Source organism: Pipistrellus hanaki (assembly GCF_964339955.1).
Source record: "Pipistrellus hanaki genome assembly, chromosome: 13".
In the NCBI taxonomy this organism is placed as follows: Eukaryota; Metazoa; Chordata; class Mammalia; order Chiroptera; family Vespertilionidae; genus Pipistrellus; species Pipistrellus hanaki.
In genome coordinates, this window is record NC_140515.1 from 10691807 (window position 1) to 10719399 (window position 27593).

At 41.5% G+C, this 27593-nt stretch overlaps 2 protein-coding genes across 3 annotated transcripts in view; one reads left to right on the forward strand and one right to left on the reverse strand.

The window, feature by feature from the left end:
- TAFA1 (TAFA chemokine like family member 1) overlaps positions 1-27593 on the reverse strand; it is a 481796-nt gene that overhangs the window by 429612 nt on the left and 24591 nt on the right. The window lies entirely within an intron of this gene.
- LOC311631539 (breast cancer metastasis-suppressor 1-like protein) lies at positions 26064-27173 on the forward strand. Its single transcript, XM_084901725.1, is given in 2 exon segments — positions 26064-26680; positions 26682-27173. Coding segments are annotated over 2 exon segments (972 nt in total). The 5' UTR covers positions 26064-26113; the 3' UTR covers positions 27087-27173.

The following is a 27593-nucleotide window of genomic DNA, read 5'->3' on the forward strand; positions in this document are numbered from 1 at the left end:
TTTAAACCACTTGTAGCTGAGAAGATATGGCCAACCTTCATCTCACCTCATATCAGATTTGAGCTTATACTTCCTTCACGTCAGCATTGTTTCAAAGCACTTGAAGGTTAGATAAATACTGCTGTCTCCAGGCGACATTCATTCATGCAGTGGGCACTGTCTGTGTCTCTGCTGGAGTCCATGCTCTATGCCATGTGCCGTGGATTCAGTTCTAACAGAGAGATATGGTTTCTAGCTGTATAGACATTACAGTCTGGTAAAGAAGCCTGATTAAGCAAAGCATTACATAAACTAGCACACTGACCTCAATAGAGAACTTTGTGTTGGTTATACTGAAATTAGACGTGCCCAACAACATTGGCTAAAGATTCCTGTGACACAAAAACTTGATTTTCAAAAGCTTTTCATTGCTTATCTCAATTTTCTAAGTCCTTTGTTTCCCATTCCCTTCCCAAAGTGACTCTAAAAAATATAAGGAAGCCTTGCCCCCGTGACTCCGTGATTGAGCATCAACTTATGAACCAGGAGGTCACAGTTCAATTTCAAGTCAGGGCACATGCCTGGGATGTGGGCTCCATCCCAAGAAGGGGGGTGCAGGAAGCAGCCCAGGGATGATTCTCTCTCATCATTAATGTTTCTATCTCTCTCCCTCTCCCTTCCTCTCTGAAATCAATAAAAATTTCACAAATTTCACAAATCCTATATAATAAAAGGCTAATATGCAAGTCGACAGAATGGTGGAAAGACCAGTTGCTATGATGTGCACTGACCACCAGGAAGCAGATGCTCAATGCAGGAGCTGCCTCCTGGTGCTCAGTGTGTTCCCAGAGGGGGAGCACTGCTCAACCAGAAGCCAGGCTCACAGCTGGTGAGCACAGCAGTGGTGACCAGAGCCTCTCCCAAGTACTCTTCATGGAAGTACTAAGGATGTTGTCCAACTAATGTCTTCCTAGTGGGAAGCAGGCCTAAGCTGTCAGTCAGAGATCCCCTGAGGGCTCCCAGGCTGAGGAACCCCCTGACTGCATGATTTTTCTGCACTGGGCCTCTAATAATACACACACACACACACACACACACACACACACACACACACAGTATATATATATATCCTATATAATAAAAGCCTAATATGCTAAGTGTCTGGTCATCCAGTGGGCGATTCAACTAATCAAAGTGTAATATGTTAATGATATGCTAAGGCTGCTCAACTGCTTACTATAATGCGAACTGACCACCAGGGGACAGTCAATCGGTAGGTTAGCTTGCTGCTGAGGTCTGGCCCATCTGGACTGAGTGAGACAGGCTGGACATGTCCTGGAGTCCTCCTGCATTCCTCCCTGGCCAAGTGTGCACCATGGGGGTCCCTCGGCCTGGCCTGTACCCTCTTGCAATCCAGGACCCATCAGGGGATGTCAGAGAGCTGGTTTTGGCCCAATACCATAGGCCTGGCCAAGGGACCCCACTGGTGCATGAATTCGTGCACTGGGCCTCTAAAATATATATATATATATATATATATATATATATATATATATATATATATATATATATATATATATATATGACTGAAGATTCTATTATTCTTAAATGTGACAATAACAGTCTTTAAAATTATGATAAAAAATAATAAAGTATTTTACAGGGCAAAACAAGAGTATGTTAAATTTACTGTCTGCAAAATTCAGCATTGTTCTGGAATTTTTCTAATGCTTCTTCTGTGGTCTGTTAATGGTACAATCAGTTGAGAATCATGTATAATATAATAATTCAGATGACATCAGGCTTTTATGCAATTATATGAAAAGGTTTTTTGTGGTTTCCTTTGTATTTCTTTCCTTCTCTGTCTCAGAAGGGAGAGAGAGACCACACAATTTTATTAGGATTGCATTTCCAGTCGCAGAGAATGAAATAGAGTGAGAATATGTTTTCTTCCTCTGTTGTCCTGCCTGGCCATCAGATGCTTACAAAGATTTGCTTAAATTGAGCTTTCTAAGCAATAAAATAGATCTTCCCCCTCCACGTTGCCTCTGGAGTGTCTTTCTAAAATGCAAATCTCACTGTGTCTCTTCCTTGCCTAAAACCATTTTAAAGGACCCCTTCCACCTACCACAGGAAAACAGTAAAATATGTAGAGCTAATTTTTTTTTCACTAAAAGGAAAATAGTTTGAGGGAAGTCCATGCATGAACTGCACCTCCTCGGAAACGGAATTAATTACTCGATTCCTGAATAGAAGAGTGTAACGTCGCTGGATAAGACTGGCGCTATGGTTGACACCAGAAGTTAATTCCTTTGAAAAGTGGGCACAAGAGGGTAACTTTCTACTCTTTCAACCTGAAACCTGACCTTGCGTCCAGTAGTCACGGGGACCTATGGCTGTGTCCTAAAGGACCACAGACTTCCGCGATAAAAGCACCAATTCCTCAGCTTGACATGTGACATGGGACATACCGCACAGGGCCCTCACAGCTGGCCCTCGCATCCCAGGCCCTCTCCAGAGGAATCCCCTCTTCGGAGGAGTCCCTTCTCCAAAGGGATCCCCTTTCCAGAGGAGTCCCTGCCAGCAGTCCTGTGACCGCGTTTCCCCAACACTCTGTGCCAGTTGGCGCCCCCTGCTTGTCTACCGGCTCTTCCCTTCATGGAGTGCCCTCCTCTACCTTCCTCTGTCTGGAAAAGGAGGTACTCATCCTCCAAGATTGTAGCTGCCATTGTTTCTGTTCATTCTTCCCTGACCTCCCCCTGGGGGCGGGGACATCACTGCCTCCTCCTAGTTCCCTTACTTTGCTGCCTCTGAACTCTGCCCATCTGGCTGCCCCACCAACAGTGGGCTTCAGAGGGCCTCTGCCCCGAATGGGGCACTACGGCTGGCCGTAGTGATCAATAAGTGAGTGACTGCACACATGGAGTAGGAAAAGGGAGCCCAGTGTGACAGGAAAGTGTTCAGAGTCCTCTTAATGTCAAAGTAACCACAGACCAGGCTCTTCTTTTTTAAAGAGATAATTTTATTCCTGGAATTCTGAGACCCTTAATAGCAAAGCAATGGGAGGGATTGCTCTAGAAGTCAAAATCTTTGGGGGATCCATAGAGTAGGCTTCATGCTCTAACACTTACTGGGAGGAAAGGGCTAAGATTTGGGAGCGGAGCAGATGAGAGAAAAAGTAAGCAGTCTGGCCTTGGCTGGGCGGCTCAGTTGGGCATCAGCCCTTTTACCAACTGGTTGCCAACTCCATTCCCAGGCAGGTACGTGCCCAATTGCAGGCTGGATCCCACTGGTGTTTTGCTTTCACATCATATTTCTCTCTCCCTCTCCATTTCTCTCTCTCTAAAAATCAATTAAAAAAATATATAGGTGGTTCACTTTCACCAATATTTGTGCAGCTACCTTGACCTGACAGGGATTTACTAGACCTTTCTACATCCAAATAGTGACCACATCCCAGAAGTGGTAGGTTCTTCAAGTTTTACCCAGCTCCAAACATGAAGATCAAAATTGAGGTGGGTGACAGGATCCATTACTGCCTTAGTAACAAAGTATACAATCACTTATAAATGATGCCAAGGCATCTTTTTGCTTTATATTTTATTCACTACTTTCAAATTTATTTACGGCTAAATTCATTCTTTTTGGTGAATTGTTGTATGAGTTTTGACAAATTCATAGTCATATACCAATCCCACTATCAAATATAGAGCATTTTATCACGCTCCTCCCACAAACTTCCTCAAGCTGCCTGCCCCATTGTTGTCAACCTCGACCCCCATCCCAGCCCTGAAGCAGTGTTTGTCTACAAGGCTGCCCTTCCAGGACTCCTGCAGGCGGAGTCCTCAGGCGCCAGGCCTCCTCCCCTTGGTCTAATGCCGTGGAGACACGCGTGCTGATGTGTATTTCAGCGGTTTGTTCTGTTCACCGATGCCCGTCCTGCAACTGCACCACAGGTCTGTCCACACACGCTGGCCCGTTAAAGGGCATTTTCCCTCCATAGTGACAGTGGAGAGAACTTCTAAAAGTAGTCACATATGGTTTTTGTGTGACGGTAAGTTCATTGCTTTTGGGCAAATACCTGGAAATGGCATTGCCGAGTCATAGGAAAGGATATGTTTACTGGTAATTTTATAAAAACTGCTAATCTGTTTTCTGGAGAAATCAAGCCATTTTCCATTCCCTACATCTTCCCCAGCAGTTAGCACTGCCAGGGTCTGTGGACTTTGTCATTCTAGTCAGAGGATCTCTGAGGTGGGATTTTTAGGAATAGAAGGTGGAGTTTTAAAAAGGTAAACAAAAATATGTAGTAGTAGTCATAATACTATAGTAACAATGGAGAATGTTCTTTTTACCAAGTATGCTAAATATTTCATCATTACAAGGAACACTGTGAAGAGATATACACATTGAGAGTCTGGGGCTCTCGGAGACAGAGGAGATGAGTACAGGGGCATGAAGCCTGTGCTACCGAGAGATGCCTGAGGATTACAAGTGAGAAACAGCAGTCGCTGGGAAGACAAGAACACAGGCGGGACCAGAGCACACATTTTGTGGAAGTAGGTCTGATTTCTGATGACAAGTCAGAGCGATGCTGGCTTCTAAAAAACTGTCCAAGATGAGGCATGATCTTGGAAGGAATAACAATTAAAGACAAAATAACAAAAAGGCAAGTTAGAGTCCTGGTGGACTAGAGGGAATGTCAAGATTTGCTCAGCAGCCTGATCTATAAATGTTGGATGGTGGCTTGGAGGCAAATCTTGAAGTAGAAATAAAGAGAATTGATGAGTAAGCCCCCTGATGCCTCTAACCTGGGCACTGCTATCAGGGTGGATGTATAAATAGTAATATATATATATATATATATATATATATATATATATATATATATAGCCACACTCTATGACAACCAGGATGACCAAATGACTGGTCACTATGAGGTGCATTGACCACCTCTCGGTCCCTCCCTCCAGCCTATGAGCAGCGGTTCACAGTGGCAGGGTGGGGCATGGCAGTTCTCAAGGAATTGCAGGACGGGGTGGCAGTGAGGCTTGGGGCTCAGGCAGCTGTGAGCCCTAGCAGCCTCGGGGCCAGGGTGTCAGGCCTTGCAGCCATGGCCGCCGGCAGTGGCAACAACAGCAATGGGGTGATGGGGGCAGCGCCTTCCCCTGATCTGCCTGGTCACCTCCAACAGAGGAAGGCCAGATTGCCATCAATAGAACATCCCCTGAGGGCTCCCAGACTGTGAAAAGAGCAGGCCAGGTTGAGGGACCCACCTTCCCTGTGCACAAATTTTTGTGCACCGGGCCTCTAGTAAATACATGATACACCTGCTCTAGAGGGTACACTTTTCCCCTTTCTAGATAGTACCGGATATTGTTCATCCACTGCTCAGCAAACATTAACCTCAGCATTCCCATCCTCACCAGCCTATAATGCTCCCAGCTCCCAGTTTCTCTCTCCTTCCATCTGCCATGTGAACTGCCAGGGCCTTGGCCTCACATCCTGGGACAGAAAGTGTTCTCACTCGCCAAGCACCAAGCGAGAATGTGAAAGGATAACAATGATGTCCAAACCCTCCAGTCCGAGGAAGACGAGAACTGAAGATGGAAGGACAGCTTTGTAAAGAAAATTGTTTAGGCTCCTGCCATAGGCCAGGCAGGGGTAGAGAAGATTTGAGGCCCTCTTTAAGAGTCTGAGATCTGAAATTAGAGTGCTTGGGCTCAAAACCTCTCTCCCCACATAAAGCATGTGGGGTTGCTGGGCAAGATTTGAAGACTGTGTTGCAGGATCCTCTTCAGTGCAATGTGAAGAGCAGCCCTACAGGTTTGTGGATTACATGAATGTGCGCAAGGACATTAGAGTGGTGCCTGGAACATGATAAGGGTTGCATGATAGTTATTACTTTTAAGTTGTTTATTATTAGTAGTAGCAACATTTGTCATATATCAAGGGAAGGAAGTATTCTAGGGGAGCTATACCTGCTTTTATGGGGAAATCACATGGATATATTTTTGCTGTAAGCCCAAGGTACTATTTATGAGGCTCAATCTATAACTCTGGTCATGGACACTGGAGGTGGGTGTGGGTTAGCAACAGGCACTGCTATACTCAGCAGACACCGTGTCTCTAGATTGTAGGTCAAAGGTGAGAGGACACCTCACAGTGACTCTTCTCGCTCCTGCCTGGGTTGCTTTCTCCTCTTTGGTTTATTCCTGTTTCCATGGTTTTACAGTGATGCTCCCACCTATCCATCATGTTATTAAAAGGACTGACTTAAAAATTACCCCAAACCCCACACTGAAAGGTGTTATCAGAAACCCAAAGATAGTGCCTATTTGTTCATCTAGTCTAACTCAGAAGTGATGGTAAACTGTATTTCCAGCATTTATACATGGATAAAGATGTCCTCTTAGAAAGACTTTTTAAATAGAGAAATATAGACCTATTACACTTGCTATAGAGGAGAATAATTATTGCCTACTTTAAAAACTTCCTTATGCACTAAATTTTGCATTCCATCCACTGCCTTAGTAAAAAAGTACGCAGCATCAATTTAATCCAGCAAATCATAAACTAATATTTGCCACATCATATTGGCTTATATGCATACAAAAGTACTATGCTGCCATGGGGATATTAAAATTGGATGGAGAATGTGCTTGTTTAAAAGAGAAATGCTGGCCGAAACTGGTTTGGCTCAGTGGTAAAGCGTCGGTCTGCGGATTGAAAGGTCCCAGGTTCGATTCTGGTCAAGGGCATGTACATTGGTTATGGGCACATCCCCAGTGGGGTGTGTGCAAGAGGCAGCTGGTCGATGTTTCTCTCTCATCGACGTTTCTAGCTCTCTATCTCTCTCCCTTCCTCTCTGTAAAAAATCAATAAAATATATTAAAAAAATAAATAAAATAAAAACTAAAAGAGAAATACTGGACATATAATAGAAAGTCAATATTAATGTCAGAAGCTAAACTCTTGCGTGGTGAATGGATTTAAAATCATACATAGAAAAGAATAAAACTAAAAATAGACCCCCAGTTCATCAGTGCCCCCAGAAGAAAGAAGGACTCTGAGACAGCCTGTTCCAGATATGTCAGGTGTTGAGAGTAGAAGTGCAGTCCCTGACTGGGAGAGGGAGAGGTGACGATTGGAACAGCTGAGCAAGTTGGCAGAAGAGAAAGTGAGTAGGAAAGCTCAGACATGGGAAAACGTGAGCCCCCATTCATACAGGCAAGCAGCAACTAGGTCAGCTCAGTGTAGAAGGTTACAGAATGTGTTATCAATGTTTGTTGAAAACAGAAGGCAATTCAGTCACATTTTCATTATTGTAAAAGTGCTTCCTAACTAGGCATTGTCTTTAAGTCTCCAGTGAGTATATATTCCTTCCCCCGAACTTAATTTTGGTAGTAATGAAAGGCTATTCCACACAGGAAGGCAGGAAGCGACAGAATGAAGAATTGGGAGGGGAGATATGAGTAAGGGTGGGGAGGGAAAGAAGGGGAGTAACAGAGCAAATAATGCAATGAGGCACCTGGGTCCTAAGGAAGGCCCTTTTGTTTTAATGGGTGTGAGTGTTCTGCTCATGAGGAACAGGTTTCTGTACTGAAAATGGATCGGTCCAGAGGAAACAGAGTCTAGAAGAAGAGAAGAAGAGCCAGAAGAGGGGAGAGAGAGGCACGGAGGGAAGGCGAGCCAGAGCACTGGGAAGAGTGGGTTGGGGCTTGAAGAAACAGGGACAAGCTCAAAGGCCACTGCTGGAGGACTGGGCTGGAAGGAGGACTGGAGCAAAGCCTCACTCCATGTTATAAGGCGTCATTCCTTTTACATCACTTCCGGAGGCTGTCAGCAAAGGCCCGAGTTTTCTTCTAAGACTTCTGCTGTTGGTTTGTGTCTTGTGGATATGTTAGTGGGATGGAACAGGCTTTTGGGTGGGAGTTAGATGTCCACAGCTTACACTGGGAAAAGAACAGTGGAGGCAGGAGAAGAGGAATACTAGTAAGAGAAAAAAACAGCCCTGGTCAAGGTTCTCAGTGGTTAGAGCTTCCACTCTTGGACCAAAGGGTCACAGGTTCAATTCCTGGTCAATTCCTGGGTTGCAGGTTCAATCCCAGACCCAGCCAGGGCACATGCAACAAATCAATGCACCTCTCACACATTTCTCTCTCTCTCTCTCTCTCTCTCTCTCTCTCTCTCTCTCTCTCTCTCTCTCCCTCTGCCCCCTCCCTTCCATTCTTTCTAAAAATCAATGGGGGGGGAAATCCTCAGATGAGAATTAACAAACCAAAAAGAGGAAGAAGAAGAAGGAGGAGGAGGAGGAGGAGGAGGAGGAGGAGGAGGAGGAGGAGGAGGAGGAGAAGGAGAAGGAAGAGGAAGAGGAAGAGGAAGAAGAAGAGGAAGAGGAAGAAGAAGAAGAAGAAGAAGAAGAGGAAGAGGAAGAAGAAGAGAGATAAACCAAATAGGCTGTCATTTGCTCATTGTAGCACATCTTGCATATTTCCCCTGTGTCTTGGTGCCATGCCCATGTACAGAGAGCTGTCTCTGCTAGAGCAGGTAACAATACCGAGTCTCTCAGAGCTTCAGCTAATGAGCCTCAGAAGCGACCAGATAAGCTCTGGGTTTGTTCTGCAAATGAGGCATCCCAAACCCCAAAATAGTCTGAAAAGCAAGCCGGCACCTGCATGAGGCTAAAGATTAAAAATGCTAAGAAATCTCAGAGAAAAGGAAAATACCAAGACTCAATTTTCAGTGTATCCAGTAAGCAAATAAGTAAATATACCCTGTGGCTTAGAGCAGGAAATTCTATAAGATTCAAATAGGTATAATTTAGAGATTGGGTATGAGAGCTGCCTCTTCAATCCTGGCTTATTTATCATGATGGGATAGGACTCAAGCAGTATTAGGATTAGAACCGGAGGCCACTGGAAATATAATAGAGAATACAAGTCACAGAAACTCGCCCTTGGCAGAATAGTAGCTCTGCACTATTTTAATGCTTACACAGTGAAGCTAACATGTTTTTTAAGCCCAGCCGTTCTGGCTCAGTGATTAAGCGTCAATCCATGAACCAATGAGTCATTGGTTTGATTCCTAGTCTGGGCATGTGCTGGGGTTCTAGGTTCAATCTCCAGTAGGTGGCATGCAGAGGGCGACCAATTGGTGCTGTTTCTCTCATGTGGAGATTTCTATCTATTCCTCTGCCTTCCTCTATCTCTAAAACTCAATTTTAAAAAAGCACATTAAAAAGAAAGAATCCTTAGAACACCAATTAAATTAAAACCAATTTTATTTATTCCACACCCTTTGAAAGTGATAGCTACACTGGGCGTTGGGATTTAGACAAGCCCCTCAGATAGAAACCACCAGCAAGTGCGAATGATGCTTTCCCTCTGTCTTCAGGGCCCCCTGCTCTGCTATCTCCTCCGTGACTGAGGTCTCCCGCGCTGTTGGAACCATTCTCCCTCACACCTCCATCAGCTGCTGGATTCCAGCAGTACTTGTCCTTGCCTTATATCATGTTCATATTTAGGCATGGCCCGCTGCATCGCGAGAGCTTGGGGGCTAAGGTCTTCTTTTCTTCTCTCCCAGCACCTAACAGTGTTAGCACAGCACCACATCCATGGTGCCATTGTATAGGAACCGGGTAGGACATCAAATGGGTGACCAGCCATTCCAAAAGACAATTACACCAACAGCAGCTTCTCAAGATAGACAGTGCCAGGCCTCAATACGTACTGACTATTTATTCTTTTCCAATAGTGATTGTAATAAAATACTCCCAGCTGAGACCTGCACATTTCTATTTTTATTAAGCATTTTCCCCTAGAATGTTCTGGGGACTGCTTATGGACAGGAACTTCTGAGTTGAGATGGAAAACAAGTTTGGAATGGATGCATGCCAGCCACATAGAAGCAACATGTTTTTGTAGCCTGACCATCTCTAAAGCCCTGGTATTTTTTGTTGGTGCGATTTCCAGTATTGAATCTAAGCTCACTAATGTAACATAGGAGCTGGCTTGTGGTGTGTTTAAAAACACCACAAAGGAGACATTTTCTCTTCCTAAGAAAGCGCATGTGAGCCAGGATTGTTGTAGGAAGCATCTCCTCTGGGGACCTCAGGCAAAATGCACAAGGGAAAGGATAGATGGCTTACAACTCCACTAAGCTATGTGCCGACCAAAAAAAAACAAAACAAAACAAAAAACATGAATTTATTGTTTCTTTATAGTGTGTTTTACTGATGTGGCATTACTGTTTGCCATTATTAATAATGCTATCCATTTTATTTCCAGTTATATTTATTCTCTTGACATTTAAGTATATTATTTTATTTCTTCATCTTACAAAAATCAACTAAACATGCTGCAAAGCAGTTCTTGAGAGGAACTTAATCATGCTTCATGGAAAGTGGAAACAGAGTCCCACCAGGTTGGAAGCACAGCATCTCTTAGATTGCGTTGGCAGCTTAGTAAACATTCTCAGGTGAAATTTCCCATTGATTTTCTTGTCTATCATCCCATACCAGCTTCTGATAACTGAGACATTGGCCAATAAAAAAAAAAAAAAAACAGTGTGAGCGCCAGGTCTTGACACAATGCAGGTGCTCAAAAATACTCGTAGAGTAAATAAAACTTCATGTGGCTTAAAGTTATGCCAACGTTATATACTGGACTGCACCAGCTATTCTACATACTAATTAATATCCAATAATTTAAATGAGCTCTAGCACTGCATTATATGAGAAAGTAGCCACTAGCCACATATGGCTACTGCACACTTAGAAATGTCTAGTGAGACCACAGAAATAAATTTTGAATTTTATTTAATTTCTTTATCTTAACTTTTAAAGCGATTATTTTATTTCTTACTAGAAAATTTTAAATGTAACTGAAACTTGCATATTGATTTATTAACTTTACATTTCATAAAATCTAAATACCTATCAGATTTCAAAGATTTGTTACAGAAAAAAAGAAAACAAAGTATCTCATTAAGAACTATTTATATTGACTACAAATGGGCATGATCATTGTAGTGGGCTGAATGGTGATCCCATAAAGATATGTCCATGTCCTAACCCCCAGAATCTGTGAACATTACCTGTGTAGTAAGTGGGTGAATGCATGCTACCTTCCATGGCAAAACAAATGTGATTCTTAAGAGGAGGTGCTTAGCCTAGGTTATCCAGGTGGGCTCAGTCCAATGTGTCCTTTAAGAGTGATGAGTAGCCCAGCCGGGTGCTGCTCAGGAGTTGAGTGCCCACCCAAGAACCAGGAGGTCATTAGTTCGATTCCCGGTCAGGGCATAGCTGAGGTTGCGGGTTCAACCCCCAGTGGGGGGCATGCAAGAGACAGCCAATCAATGATTCTCCCTCATCATTGATGTTTCTATCTCTTTCCTCTCCCTTCCTCTCTGAAATCAATAAAATGTATTGAAAAATATAGCAATATATATTTTTGATGAGTAGATTTAAAAAGATGTAGTACATATATCAATGGATATTACTCAGCAATAAAAAAGGAATGAAATCTTGCCATTTGCAACAACATGGATGGACTTAGAGGGTAATATAATAAGGGAAATAACTCTGACAGAGAAAGACAGATACTGTATCATTTCACTTATATGTGAAATTAAAAAACAAAACAAAAAAGTAGACTCACAGAAACAGAGATCAGATGGCTGCCAGAGTAGTGGGGCGAGGTGGCAGGATGGGTGAGAATGTTGTGATGTCTGCCTGGTGACAGATGATTACTAGAATTAGTGGTGATCACACTGTAAGCTATAAACAAGTTGAAACACTATTTGAACACCTGAAACTAATGTAACATTGTATACCAACTATACTAAACTTTTGTGTAAAAAGAGGCCAAGAGAGATGTGACAGGCAGAAGAGAAGAATATCATGTGATTATGAAAGCAAAGAGCCATGAGAAGTGGGGAAAGGAAAATTGGGGACTCTGCCTAGAGCTTAGAGGCACTGGATCCCTGTCTAACCTTGACTTTGGACTTCTGGTCTCCAGAACTGCTGTATACGAGAATAAACTTCTATTGTTTTAAGCCACCCAGTGTATGGTAACTTGTACAGCAGCCTCAGGGAACAAAATAATATCTTGAACATTACAATTATTAATATTAACTATATATTTTTATTTAAACTTTTTTAAATGTGACTTCTTATTTATACTGAATGTAGGCCATAAATATGTAAAATAAAGGCTCTTTATATTTCTATTGCACCATACTATTCTAGAATAAAATATCAGAGATCATCTTTTCAAATCACGTTTTTCCTGGAATTTACACCTTTTAGGTCGCACATGTAAGAAGCTTAAAAACCTTCTCAATTCATGAATGGTAACATGTTGGCATGTTAACACTATTCCTGGAATATTTAGAAATTTAAAAAAAAAAATATTGAATCTGTATCTCCCTTTCCAACCTAGGCCCAGCAGAATGGCTCCACAAAAAGGGTGGCGAGAAGGAGGACCTTCTGCCATCAGCTAGGCAGTGCCCAGAGAGCACACCACCAGCATGCACATGAGCGTCCAGGGAGCGGGTTCCAGGAGGTGTGCCCTCGGGCACTCAGAGACCTGGAATCTGCCACCGGAGAGATGGAAACTCCAAATGAGCTCCTGGCACCCGCTCAACAGAGCTGCTGGGCCAGAGGAACTGGAATGTCTGAGACCATATCCGGGTGCGCTTTCCAGGAAACGTGATGAGGATGACCAGTCACCAAACGAGCTCTCCACTTTGGTCACCTATGCACCCGTCAACACTTTCAAACATCAAAAACAGTTAATGAGGATGAGAACTAACTGTTGGTTATATGATAAAGTTACAAAATCGCAAAAATATTTAGTATGTAGCTTTTCCTATTCACTCATAAACATTAAGCTGGGAAATCTAGTTAATATATTCAATGAGATAATTTTGAAAGCTTCCAAAAAGATGAAATGAAGGTTGATATCTAACATGATAGAAAATAGACAAATTTAAAGTCCACACTGAGGTACCTGGAGTCAGCTGTGAGAAACCTCGGGAGCTGTGGCTTCAGGTGCATGTGTGAGAGAGGCCTGGGGGCTTTTGCTGATGATAAACTAATCCGGAGTGGCAGGGTGTTAGAGCAGCCCAGGGAGTTACTGTGACCGTGGGCTGTTTCAATACAAACCAGAGTTCCTAGTCCACGGCTGCACCGTTTCCTGCAAAATCAATTAGACAGAAAAGGGGTGACCTGGAGAAACACCCCTTTTACATCTGAATGGCTCCTGTACAGAAAAGACATTGCCTGGCTCTGCAACCAGCCACAAACTAAAGACACTCCAGATGTCCTTCTCCAGCCCAGCTCCTCGGGATTCTGCTAAGTATGGGGGTAAAGTGGGTAATGGCATCTAAGAATTTTAACTATCCATTCATGAATCAGGCTACCAAAAAAGTAAATAACTTCCCATGTCTTAGAACAGATTGAAGAAAATGCCTTTCATGGGGTCTGAGAATAAAATTCATTTCCCTTAAGAGTGACATCCCAAGAAAACTGTGTACCTTTTTCTAGAAAGAAAATGCACACAAATAAGTTTATAGAACTGTTTAGGAGCATAAGCTGTGGATTCAGACTGCCTGGTTTTGAATCCTAGCTCTGTCATTTAATAGTTATGTGACATTGGACAAACTACATAATCTCTTCAACCTTCTATCGTGTTTCCCCGAAAATAAAACATCCTCTGAAAATAAGACCTACTTACAGGTTTCCTTCTGAGTGAAATATAAGGCATCCCCCCAAAATAAGTCCCCCCCCTAGGCTCTGTCTCAGAATGAAAATTAATTTACCATAAACTGGTCGCTAAGGCCCCCCCCCCCCAACTGGCATCTAGCAACCAGTGACATTACTCATTACTCGGAGTCCTCACCTCACTGCTGTGTGGAGGCGGAGCGGAGGTCCAAGTGAACTGTGAGCGCTGGGCTGGACAGAGGAGGAGACTTTCGCAGATGCGTGTAGAAGAACAGGAAGATTAGAGCAGATGGGATGCGGCGAAGGTGCTGAGTGTTGGTCTGTCTCTGGTGACACTACCTGATGCTCACGGCCGCCCTCATGATGACTGAAGGTTCTCAGTCAGTAGCAGACCCTGCTGCAGCCCAGATCCAGGCCCCAGCAAACCCAGTGACAGTCCCCAGGCAGGCCCCATGGGGTAAATGTCTGATAAAGTAGTAGGGGGGATGTCTGGTGAAGGTGTTCAGTGGCACAGGGGTGGGGAGAGGGGGAATCACTTAAAATGACACAGGAGGATCAGAGAGGGCAATCAAAATGACACAGGAGGATCAAAAGGGGTTACTAAAATGGTAATCCCCCCTCTGATTTTCCAGTGGCATTTTGATTCCCCCCTCTGATCCCTCCTGTGTCATTTTAAGTGATCTCCCTCCCTCCACCTTGATACCCCAATTCCTGTCTTTTACCCCTAGAAATGAGCACAAAAAGAAAAAGCTACTCCATGGAGTACAAGAAAGGAATTGTGGAAGACTCTTGGGGCCAAAATCTTACTGCTTTCTGCAAAGAGAAGATATTGAGTATCCGATTGGTCTGAAAATGGCAAGCAGAGTATGGTAACCTCATTGAACAAGTGGACAAAGGAAATGCTAAAAAGCGCAAGTGTGGATCAGGTCGGCAACCATTATTTTCCGAGCTGGAAGACCTGATCTGTGAATGGGTTGTTGACAGGAGAGCAGAGGCTTTGGCTGTGAATAGGGCTCAGATTCAAGAATTTGCCCTTGCAATGGCACCACAGTTTGACATAGCCCCTGAAGACTTCAAAGCATCACAACACTGGCTGGATAATTTCCTTCAGCGAAGTGAACTGTCTTTAAGAAGATCTACAACATTGTTTAGGTTGGAAGATACTCAAGTTATTAAGTGAGCACTTGCATTCAAGTCCTTTATTGATGATGCTGACTTCTCTAAATACAATCTTTCCAACATGATTGCTATGGATGAAACTGCAGTGTTTATGGGCAATCATGTCAAACAACAATTGAACAGCGGGTGCCTCCTTAGTGTACATTCCCTCCACTGCTTACGAAAGTGCACGTGTTTCCTGTATTTTGGCAATTCGTCTGGATGGCACTAAAATCCCACCTTTAATCATTTCTAAGGGCAAGAAGGAAAAGATTGAACATGTTTTGGGTGTTTTTATTCTTGAAACTGAAAAGGCCTGGGCCACACAAGCAGTTATAAGGAAGTGGGTCGATTTAATGCTGCCGCTTGTTATGCGAGGGAGCCAAAGAGGTCTGCTAGTCTGGGATGCAGCCAGCACTCACCGTGCTAAAGACATGAAGACATTTCTTCATGAAAGAAAAATAGATCAGATAATGATTCCTGCAGGAATGACGGCCTATCTCCAGACTCTTGATATTGCAATAAGCAAGCCATTCAAAGACAATTTGCCCATGGAAATTAATGACTACATTGAAAATAAAATGGAGAGAAATCAGCGTGGAAACTTTGTGAAACCTAAACTGCAAGAAGTTGTGACTTGGGTGAAGAATTCATGGGAGAAAATCACTGACAGTTGCATTGCAAATGCACTACGAGCAGGCTACCTTGACAAGAAGTACTCATTTAAAGACAGTGCTATTGTTAAACATGAGAGATTGAGTCCACTGATTCTGAAAGAAATGGAGTCACAAGAAATTCACCAGGAAATTCAGGAATTGGGTTGTTATGATGATGTTCCAGAAGATGATGACATACTTGTCAGTGAATAAATGAATAAATTCTTGATACTGTCGGATTCACAGTTTGTCTGGTTTGTGTTGACAACTACCTTACTATCGTACCGTATACAGCTAATAAATTTCCTTTATTTTCATTTAACAATAAATGTGTACCATATTCTTCTTCATGGAAAAATAAGACATCCCCTGAAAATAAGACCTAGCGCATCTTTGGGAGCAAAAATTAATATAAGACACTGTCTTATTTTCAGGGAAACAGGGTAATTTCTCACTTGACCAATTAGGGTAAAGTTCCTACCTTCTCAGGTTTTATTATAAGGTTTGACCATAGGCTATGGGCCTCGGGCCCACTCCCATAGCCAACAGAGCCATGCCATGTCAAGGGGCCAAGACCACTGAAGCTAAAAAATTCATTTTCAGCAGGTCTACAGATGTGTGGACATATGTAAACACCTATTATATCACACTTGGTGGGGAGTAGAGAGAAAGGTCTGTATCTCATGAAGTCTTAAATTTGTTTTCTTTATATATTCAATCAAAAAATCTTTTATTAAAAGCCTTCTTTGTGCTCTATGACACATTAGGAACCAAAACTGATGAAAATATCTGCCTCTGTGGGACTTACATTCTATTTGGGAGGGGGGAAAAATGTAATAAATAAATAAATAAATAAATACATAAATAAATAAATAAAATGGTGCAACAAAAGACAACAAATGCTGTTGAAAAGCAGAGCAGGGCAAGGAAGATCTGAATGCGGGAGGAGGGTGAAACACAATAAGTGGTCAGGTGAGACCTCCCAGAGGACAGGGTATAGTTGAGCAGAGACCAGGTCGGGTGAGGAAGTGGGCCATGTAGATATCTGGGGAAGGACATTCCAGGCAGAGCAAGAGCCAATATGCACAGAAGTGTGTTTGTCTCTGAAGGGACAGCAAGGAAGCCCCTGTGGGTGTAGGAGCAAAGAAGAGGGTGGCAAAGATGCCAGAGATAATGGGGTCAGGGGAAGGCACTTGTGTAGAGTCATTGGGAGACTTTGGCTGCTACCTTGAGAGAAATCAGAAACCCTTGAGGGTTTCAGACCAATGAGTGGCAATATCTGAGTGACCTTTCACTGTGGTTCTGCCTGTTCAGTGGCGAAGAGACTGCACAGAGCAAAAGGGAAAGTAGGAGGCCCACCATAGGTCTCTGCAATAAATCACTGCAGAGGCAGCAATGGCTTCCCCCAGGGCAGCAGCAGGAGGTGCTGAGTAGTGTTTGGAGTCTGGGTATATTCTGAAGTTAGGGGGGAATATCTTCACTGACAGGTTGAGTTGAAATCTGAGAGAATGAGTGGAGTTGAGGGTAATATTAAGGTTTTGATGTGAAGAATGAGAAGGATGAAATCACCATTAACTGAGATAAAGAAAACTATGAATGAAAGAGATTTTAGGGCAGGAGCAGATGAGTTTCTGATTAAGTAAATTGTATCTAGGCCAGAGAAAAGAGTCAAATTTCAGCATGCCCCAAAACAGTATGGCAGAAGGTCCAACCAGAGAATTCAATCCACAATGGATATTTTGAGGCAAATAAAGTGTCTGATGTAATCTTGGTTTAGATGATTGCTGAAGTAATTTCTAACTTTCAGATTACCTAAGTATAATTTCAAAGTATCTTAGCAATATAGGATGGTGTGTGTGTGTGTGTGTGTGTGTGTGTGTGTGTGTGTGTGTGTAGGAGCTCATTTTTGGAGTCCTGTAAATTTTAACAAAATAGTTGCTTCAGTTTTAGTCCATCTCTAAGAAATGGGAGGTTAGGTAGCAAAGCCAAGTTTCACATGACAGAGCCTGACACAGGACTTGTCTTCCTGAGTGCTCCATGGGGAAGCAACACCTGCTAATGGCATTGGTGACAGAGAGGAGTGTTGACAGACCCAGCTAACCTTCCTATTTCCTTCCTCTTGCTTTAGACTCACAAGGTGAATTTCAACCTTTTCTTCTCATGACCACAGACCTGCTCAGCTAATAAGGAAAAAACAAACAAACAAACAAACAAAAAAACCCCTGTTCATTAAATAACAGCTTTCAGGAAGCCTAGCTTTTCCTGAAACAACTTTTTTTTTTCCAGCTGAGTTCACTATGGATTATGACAGCATTTCATTAAAAAAATAAAGGGGGGGGGGAATCATAGCAGAATACTCCTAAGGTCTGAAAATAAGTCATTTAGCACTTAAAACTGAAAAAGTTTCTGCTATCACTGTTTTCCTAACTTCATTAATTTTTGTCTTCCAAAGTCAGCATCCACCCTTACAAGCCTTTCTCTCCTGCTGTCATCAAGGGATTTATAAGCATTAATCCATGACAAGTGGGTGCACTTGATCCTTAACTAATTACTTAGCCTGCCAAATAGAAACAGAAACAGTTATAAAAATTAAAAAAATAAAAATACCTAGGATAATATAAAAATATTATTTACTTACTAAATATGCCCTGTAAACATTTCACCTAAGCAAACAGTAGCATCCCAGATAGTGTAGCATTGAATGCTTTGACCTTTTATTCAGAGGTGTCAATTCTTAAAAGTGGAAATCAGTTCACAGATTAGATTCACACAAGTGAAGGGATAAAATGCAGAAAGGAGAGTGAGTAAGCAGGACCCTAGGGGTTTTCTATAGGAAAGAGACTCAATGGAGAAAAGGGCAGGAACTCCCATAGTCCCACATGTTTGCAGCACATTCACTCAAAAGTGGAGTCGGGCCTTATGGCACCCATTCATTCAAAATCCATCTATGTGTCATTGGGGAGAAAGGGGTGGGCGGTGGGGGGGAGAACAAAACAAAATAAAACCGAATGTCTAGTGTCCCATTGTGTGTTTTTTTTCGTTTTTTGTTTTTTGTTTTATTTTTCTTTCCTTTAAGTTTTTGTATTCACAAACTGGATTATCTTCCTCTTTTATCAATTAACTGAAGTTTTGGAGCTTTCTCCAAATACTGAAATAACAAAAGAAGCCACATTAAGACTGATAGGAAGGAGAATGGGAAAAGGGCTGTCCCTGCTCCATGGGTAGCAGATGAAACCCTGGAAGGACATCTCAGCTACAAAGATCCCTCCTGAGGAGTGTGGGGACTCAACCCTAAGCCACAGTCCCCAGCCTAGAACACCAGAGCCAGGAAGAGACACCTATGGAACATCTGGCTGCAAAAATAGTAGGAATTATGTCCCTCAGGAGAGACAGAGTCTACTAGAAACAAAGGAACCCACTTAAGGGGCCAGAACACAATATCTCATTTGTAACCATTCACCCTGGGCTCCAGTAGAGGGAGGGTACAGTCACTAAAGAGAGTCTGGAGTTTGGGGCTCTCGGAGAAGATGGGGAGCAACCACCAGGATCCCAGTGCTGAGTCATTCCTCCATATTGCAGATGGCATCTTTTTGGGTGGAACACACCTGCCCGTACCACATCAGCCTGGTGTAAAGCAATAGCTCCACCATCTGGACTCCCTTATCCTCACCATGAGGAGCTCACACCCTATTGAGCAGTAGCCTGGAGAGACTCGGGGGGTGTCAGCGACTGAGTTGTGTGGCTTTCTCCCAACTTTCCTGTGACCCTGACTGGTGCTTCTCCTCAAAGAGGATATACTCTCCCCCTCTCAGGGTTCCTGGCACCCATGCTCCTGACTCCTGGTGGCTTCATCCTGTCAAGGTCTGGGAGAATCTAGGACAGAATAAGTTGTGTAGCTCTAGGATGGAAGCTGTTTCTCCCTGAAACACCTGATCAGTGCAGAACCTTCCCATCACACAGCCAAATTGTGGGGTTCTTGAGCTTTGCTGGCCTCATCCAGACTACTGCCTGAGACTTTGCCCAATACAAATGTGTGTGGGAACCCAGCGGTGGAAGCTAAACTTGGTATACCCTGGGACATTTCTAAGTAGCCTCAGGTCCAGCACTGGAACCAAACTGGAACCTGTATGAACCTGGTGAACACCACTTGCCCATTTCTGCTGACACGCTGAGAACCTATCTCATCCAACTCAAATGCCGCCAGAGGCACCTTCAGTGACTGAGCCTAATAGGCAGCCAGCAGGCAGAGACAGACAGAGGTGGGTCACAGGTTGTCTTGGGACTTTTAATGATCTTCCCCTGGCTCAGTGGAGGTAAAAGCCAGCGTTAGTGCATAGCTTGGTCCTTCCTCTGCACATCCAGACCCAGCAGAGGCAGCTACAAACTATGGATCCCTACCTAGGGCCAGGTTGTCTAGGGCCAGTCACAGGCAGCATTTGACATTGGCCTGCACCAGAGTCTCTGCAAAGAGGCCCCAGAATCAATGCACCTGGTGGCCAGTTTTAGACAACCTCAGAGCAGGTTCCAATAAGAGTCACATAAGTGACATATCCAAAGATCCCAGCAGGCACCACAGCCTGGTGAAGCAAATTCCCTCTCATGTGGCCAGCACCTGCATAGCAGCTCGGACACTGTGGTCAAGGTTTATCCTCATATTCAGCCAGCCTAACGGTGGACTTCACACATGAATTTTCCAATAGCAACCAAGATTCAATTAAAATAGGAAGTGCTACATAACCCACACAAAGAACATACCTGGAGCATTTGGCTCAGATGATAAAGGAAACTACCACTGGATCCCACAGGGTACCTATTACATTATGCCAGCCTACCAACACTGGGGGTTATACACAGCAGATCTATCTAATACATGGAAACCAGTATAAAGAAATGGCCAAAATGAGGAGATAAAGAACCATGCCCCAAATGAAAGAAAACTAGAAGACTCCAGGAAATAAAGCTAAATGAAATAGAGGCAATTTATCAGATACAGAGTGAAAAAAGAAAAAAAAGCGAAAAAAGAAAAAAAAAAAAAAACAGTGGTCAAAAGGATGCTCAAAGAACTTAGTAGAACTACAATAGCATAAAAACCATAAAAGAGAACCAATCAGAAATAAAGAATTTAATTTCTGAAATAAATTATATAGTAGAAAGAATAAATAGTAGGTTGTCAGTGATTTCGAAGGTGAGGTAGGAAAAAAACACCCAATCAGAGCAACAAAAAGAAAAAATAATTTAAAAATGAGGATAGCTTAAAGGACCTTTGAGACAACATGAAGAACAATAACATCTACATAATACTGGTACCAGAAGAGGAAGAGAAAGAGCAAGAGATTAACAACCTATTTGAAGAAATAATGACTGAAAATTTCTCTAAATTGGTGAGGTAAAGACATACAATTTTAGGAAGTTCAGAGAGTCTCAAACAAGATTAACCCAAAGAAGTCCAAACCAAGACACATCATAATTAAAATGGCAAAGTTTAAAGACAAAAAGAAAACTTTAAAAGCAAATGAGAGTGGCAGTTATCTACAACCAATCTTTTGTAAGACTGTCAGTGGATATCTCAACAGAAACATTTCAGAACAGAAGAGATGGGTTTGAAATTTTCAAAGTTATGAAAAGCAGAGACCTACAACAAATACTGCTTTACCCAGAAAGGCTATTATATAAAAGTGAAGAAGAAATAAAGAGCTTCCTAGACAAGAAAAAGCTAAAGGAGTTCATTATCACCAAATGAGTATTACAAGAAATGTTAAAAGGTCTTCTTTAAGAAGAAGAATAAACAAACAAACGGGAAATAGTTATAAAGAATAAAATGGTGCTGAAACCAGTTTGGCTCAGTGGAAGAGTGTCAGTCTGCGGACTGAAGGGTCCCAGGTTCGATTCCGGTCAGGGGAATGTACGTTGGTTGCAGGCACATCCCCGGTTGGGGGGTGTGCAAGAAGCAGCTGGTCGATGTTTCTCTTTCATTGACGTTTCTAGCTCTCTATCTCTCTCCTTTCCTCTCTGTAAAAAAATCAATAAAATATATATTTTTTAAAAAGAATAAAATGGCAATGAATACATACCTATCAATAATCACTTTTAAAGTAAATGGTTTAAATGCTCCAGTCACAGACGTGCAGTAATTGAATGGGTAAGAAAACAAGACCCATATACATGCCATCTACAAGAGACCTATCTCAGAATGAAAGATTCACACAGACTAAAAGTAAAGGGATATAAAAAAATGTTTTATGCAAATGGAAATGAAAAATAGCTGGGGTAGCAATACTTAAATCTGGCAGAATAGACTTTAAAACAAAGGCTATAGTAAGAGACAATTAAGAACACTATATAATGATAACAGGAATACTCCAATAAAAGGATATAACCCTTGTAAACATGTATGTATCCAACATAGAAGCAACTGAATATGTAAAGCATATTGTGATGGACATAAAGGAAGAGACTGACAGTAATTTAATCATAGTAGAGAATTTTACAACCCTACTGACATCAACACATAGATCTTCCAGGCAGAAAATCAATAAGGAAATGTGGCCTTAAATGACACACAAGGTCAGATGGACTTAATTAATATCTCCAGACCAGATCATTTCACTCCAAAGCATCAGAGTGTACATTTTTCAAGTGCATGTGGAACATTTTATCAATAACATACATACACACACACACACACACACACACACACCTGAATATTGCACAAAAACAAAAAGTTATGGAAGCTAAATAACATGCTACTAAACAATGATTGGGTTAACAATGAGATCAAGGAAGAAATCAAAAGATACTACTTTGATACAAATGAAAATGAGAATTCCCTCCCCCCCCCCCACACACACACAAACAAACAATTTTGGAACACAATCCTAGAGGGAAACTCAGAGCATTACAGGCCACCTTAAGAAACAAGAATATCTCAAATAAAAATTCTAATTTTACACTTAAAGGCACTAGAAAAAGAACAATAAACAAAGCCTAAAGTGAGTCGAAGGAAGGAATAATAAAGATCAGAGCAAATATAAACAATAGTCAAAAAAATACAAAAGATCAATGAAACCAAGAGCTGGTTCTTTGTAAAGATAAATAAGATTGACAAACCTTTAACCAGACTTGTCAAGAGAAAAGGAGAATATCCAAATAAATGAAATCGGAAATGAAAGAGTAGGAGTAACAACTCACACCAAAGAAATAGAAAGGATCCTAACAATATGCCAACAAATGGACAACCTGGAAAAACTGGATAAATTCATAGAAACCTACAATCTCCCAAAACTGAATCAAGAAGAACCAGAGAATCCCAGTAGATAGATTACAACTAGTGAAATTGAAGCAGTTCCAAAAAAATCCCAATAAACAAAGGTTCTGTACTGGATAGCACTACAGGTGAATTTTACCAAATATTCAAAGAACTTATACCTATCTTTTGCAAACTATTCCAAAAAACTCAAGAGAAGACTTGCAAGCTCATTTTATGAGGTCAGCATTATCCTAAATCCAAAACTAAATAAAGACATGACAAACACAAAAATTATAGGCCAATATCCCTGATGAACACAGATGTTAAGACTCTCAACAAAATATTAGCAGTACATTACAAATATCACATATTTATTCCAGGGATTCAAGGTTGGTACAATATTCACAATTCAATAAATGTGATATATCACATGAACAAAAGGAAATATAAAAATCACATAAACATATTAATAGATGGAGAAGAAGAAAAAAAAACATTTGATAAAAATCCAACACCAATTGTTGATAAAAACTCTCAGCAAAACAGGAATAGGGAAAATACACGTGGAAGCAGAAGTGAGATGTGCTACTTCTAAGCAGAAGCACTTATTTGCTTTGCTATCTGTAGAGGAAAGAGTTTGCCATCCCAAAGTATGCTTTTTCTAGATATCATTTTCAAGAAACTAAATACTCAGAAAAATCTTAGAAACTTTCCCTTTATGGCCTAAAGGAATTTAGATAAAAGACCTGCTTCACGAAGGAGGTATCATCAGAGGTAACTACAGTTTAATATGAACTTGTGAGTAATAGACCCAGAGGAACCTAGCAAGGCCCCTTTGATCACAGACCTCTTTGTGTCCATTGTTACAGAAGGCCAGGCCTTTCCATCTCTATGTGAATGGCCTTCCTTCCCTTTGAAGTCCCAGACCAATACGCCCTCCCCTTCTCCTTACCTCAAGGAGGCATAGAAGCCTATCTGCCTGATGTGCCCTTGGATCCTGTATTCTTAGGGAAACCCTTCCGTAAATACATAATAGCCTTGGTCATTTTCTCCTGTTAATGTAGCTCATGCTAACTTGAGCCGCCAGGGGAACCTAGAAGGGTGGGAAGAAATTTGTTTTCCCTCCCCGACAGTTTTGGCTAGCCAGCCAGGGAGCTTCCCAGCTGAGAATCCGCTTTTCCTAAGGGGACTGCAGCTGAGAGGACCTGGCTGTCTGACAATGGAACTGTCCAACAGGTCAGCTTTTCTTCATTTTTAGTCTCCTGGGATCTGTATCTGTGGGTACAACAGGGAGGGAGAAGGAGAGGGAAGAGGAGAGCAATAAAATTTTTGTATCTTTCTAAATTTAGATTAGCTGGAGAAAATACTGGTGAAACTAGTCTACTGGGTAGTGTGACCTGGTAGAGATTTTGAGTTCTGTTTTCTGTGCATCCTTTTCCTCTTCCTTTTTCAGCCAGCTGGAGGAGGCATATGCCCCTGGCAAGGGCAGCTGAATAGGCTGTGGGGCCAAGCTGGGGAAAAAGAAAATGCTATTCTGTTCAAAGGGGGAAACATGGTTCCTCATGTTTTGGAACAGCTGTGGAAAGATAGGTCACTTCATCTTCTTACGCTAACACGGCGGCCGGGATTTTTATAGGTCCGTGGCACTGCATCACCTGCACTCTGTGGACACCTCTTGCTTCCTTAACTCATAAAAGGCTTGTTCATTTGAATTTCTTTTTAAAATATATATTTTTATTGATTTCAGAGAAGGGAAAGGGGAAGAGAGAGATAGAAACATCGATGATGAAAGAGAATCATTGATCAGCGCCTCCTTCACGCCCCACACGGGGGATCAAGCCCAGAACCCGGGCATATGCCCTGACCTGGAATCGAAACTTGACCTCCTGGTTCATAGGCCAACACTTAACCACTGAGCCACATCGGCTGTGCTGAATTGCTTTTAAAGTCCTACTCATTGGCAGTGGCCAAATGATGGATTCTGTGAATTAGAAACACTTCTAACTTGAAAACTGTGCATCGAGCCCTCATTTGGTATAATGAATAACCATTAAGACTCCTTCAACAAGATGAAAGGACCGAAATTAGCACTAAAATCAAAGTCTGCTCAGACCCCTTTCAACTGGCCTTCAAATAGCAGCAGATATTGTAAAGAAATAAATCAATAACCAAGTCAGGACTTTGGGAGTAAAATTGTTTGGCATTTAAGAAGAAAAAAATAAGGTGTATAAAGCAAATATTAATAGATATGGAACAAAGAAGAAATATAAAAAGGGTAGTTACAGAACTCATCCCTGCAGTAGAGAAACATTTAGTTATTAAAAAATTGGATAAGCAAAATGAACATAAATATCAAAATAAAGATTTTAAAGCAGCACTACCAGAGGTTGGTGGGCCAAAGGGAGCCTCTACTTGTCCCCCTAAAATCAAAAGGCCCCAAACAAGTTCTCCCCATTTACCCCACTTTGGATAAATTTAAAAGGCTGGATGGCAGAGATTACAATGAAATATTTAACAGGATAATTTTAAAGGATTTAATAACTCTGTGATCAGAAGTTTGGCAAAATTGGAAGTTGATTTTTTTCAAAGTCTGATAGGAAATCTTTAGAGCCTCCTCAGCAACTGCCCAGACCCTTCTGTGAATTATCAGGGATATGAACACTGTACAGATGGGGGAGGGGGAAACCAAGAGATTTTTAATAGCACAAGTGACTGGAATGTCTTCCTAGTTTAAATCTACCCCTCCAGCCTCATTAAAAATTGTTTTCAAAGGCAAATAAAAATATTAAGTGTCGTCTCTACAGATGTTAGTAACTATTTGGGCTTCTGGTCTCTGTGTTTGATTTCTCTGCATGTTTTATGTATGACATGCTATTTTTCTATCTGTGGATGATATCACTAATTTGCAAAATAGCACTATTGAATCACTTAAACAGATAAACAGTTATATAAAACTTCTCAAATATGTAATAGAAACTAACCCAAAATGCTCTTCAGGTTCTTGTGAATTGGGAAAATATTCAGAATTTAATTTAATTTATAATTTGTTGGTTTAATTAAAATAGGCATGTCATTGGAGTTAGACTTAAATATCATACTTTTATTTTACCTAGGTTTACAAAAGTAAGTTCATATTATCTCTTACTAAATATATCAGTAGGAAAAAGCTTTGAATAATAAATGATTTTGAGTCTCATGGAGTTTTCATGGATAATCTAAACAAAATTGTTAAGGATTAATAAACTAAACAGTGTAACTAGGATAAAAAGATTTTCAAAGTAAAAAACATTTAAAGGAGCGGTGGCCAGGCCGGGCGCCGGGAGCGGGAAGCGCCGGCGTGGCTGGAAAATGCCAGTCCATTCCCACGGGGATAAGAAGGAGACCAACCATCACGATGAGATGGAGGTGGACTACGCCGAGAACGAGGGGAGCAGCTCCGAGGACGAGGACACGGAGAGCTCGTCGGTCTCCGAGGATGGGGACAGCTCAGAAATGGATGATGAAGATTGTGAAAGAAGAAGAATGGAATGTTTAGATGAAATGTCCAATCTTGAAAAACAATTTACAGATCTCAAGGATCAACTTTATAAAGAACGATTAAGTCAGGTGGATGCAAAACTACAAGAAGTCATAGCTGGAAAAGCACCAGAATATTTGGAACCACTGGCAACTTTACAAGAAAATATGCAAATTCGTACAAAGGTAGCAGGAATCTATAGAGAGCTCTGCTTAGAATCTGTAAAGAACAAATATGACTGTGAAATTCAAGCTTCTCGCCAGCATTGTAAGAGTGAAAAGCTTTTGTTATATGATACAGTCCAGAGTGAACTAGAGGAGAAGATAAGAAGGCTTGAAGAGGACAGGCACAGCATTGATATTACCTCAGAGCTGTGGAATGATGAGCTTCAGTCAAGAAAAAAAGAGGAAGGGTCCTTTCAGTCCTGACAAAAAGAAGCCAGTTGTTATTTCAGGTCCATATATAGTTTATATGCTACAAGACCTTGATATTCTTGAAGACTGGACAACAATTCGGAAGGCGATGGCTACACTGGGTCCACACAGAATGAAAACAGAACCACCTGTGAAACTGGAAAAACATCTGCACAGTGCTAGATCTGAAGAGGGAAGATTATATTATGATGGTGAATGGTATATTCGTGGACAAACAATATGTATTGACAGAAAAGATGAATGTCCTACAAGTGCCATTATTACAACAATTAACCATGATGAAGTTTGGTTTAAGAGGCCTGATGGAAGCAAATCTAAACTTTACATTTCACAGCTACAGAAAGGAAAATATTCAATTAAACATTCATAATCATGATTTAAGTGTTATCTAAATCTACCTTATTAGTGTTACCAAATGTGATGTGCCATGGGAGTAAAAATGTATTCAATTACATCAATATTCTTGCTGAATCATGAGAGACTGTGTATTTTTAGGTAGTATTCTAAGTAGACCTCATTTTGATGTTATTAAAAGAGACAGAAAAAATGTTTAATTGTGATCATTATGTTTACTTACCTTTTAGGTCCAATGACCAATAGGTGTATATGGTAGGGGTTTCTTATTAAACGTTTTTATGCAAATCTCTGTTTAGTGAACTGTGTTGCTAAATAACTAATTTTATCTGCATTTTTTAAAATTTTCCGTATCTTTGTCACTCATTATGTGTTTGTAAATAAGCATCTTAAAACCTTTCCTATAAATGGTTTGTACTGGGATATTAGTGTTTAATCAGGATTGAAATTAATCATATTTATGTATGTATATATGGCATTTTCAGCTTGTTTAGAACTGATGGCCTTACTTTACAATCGTTTT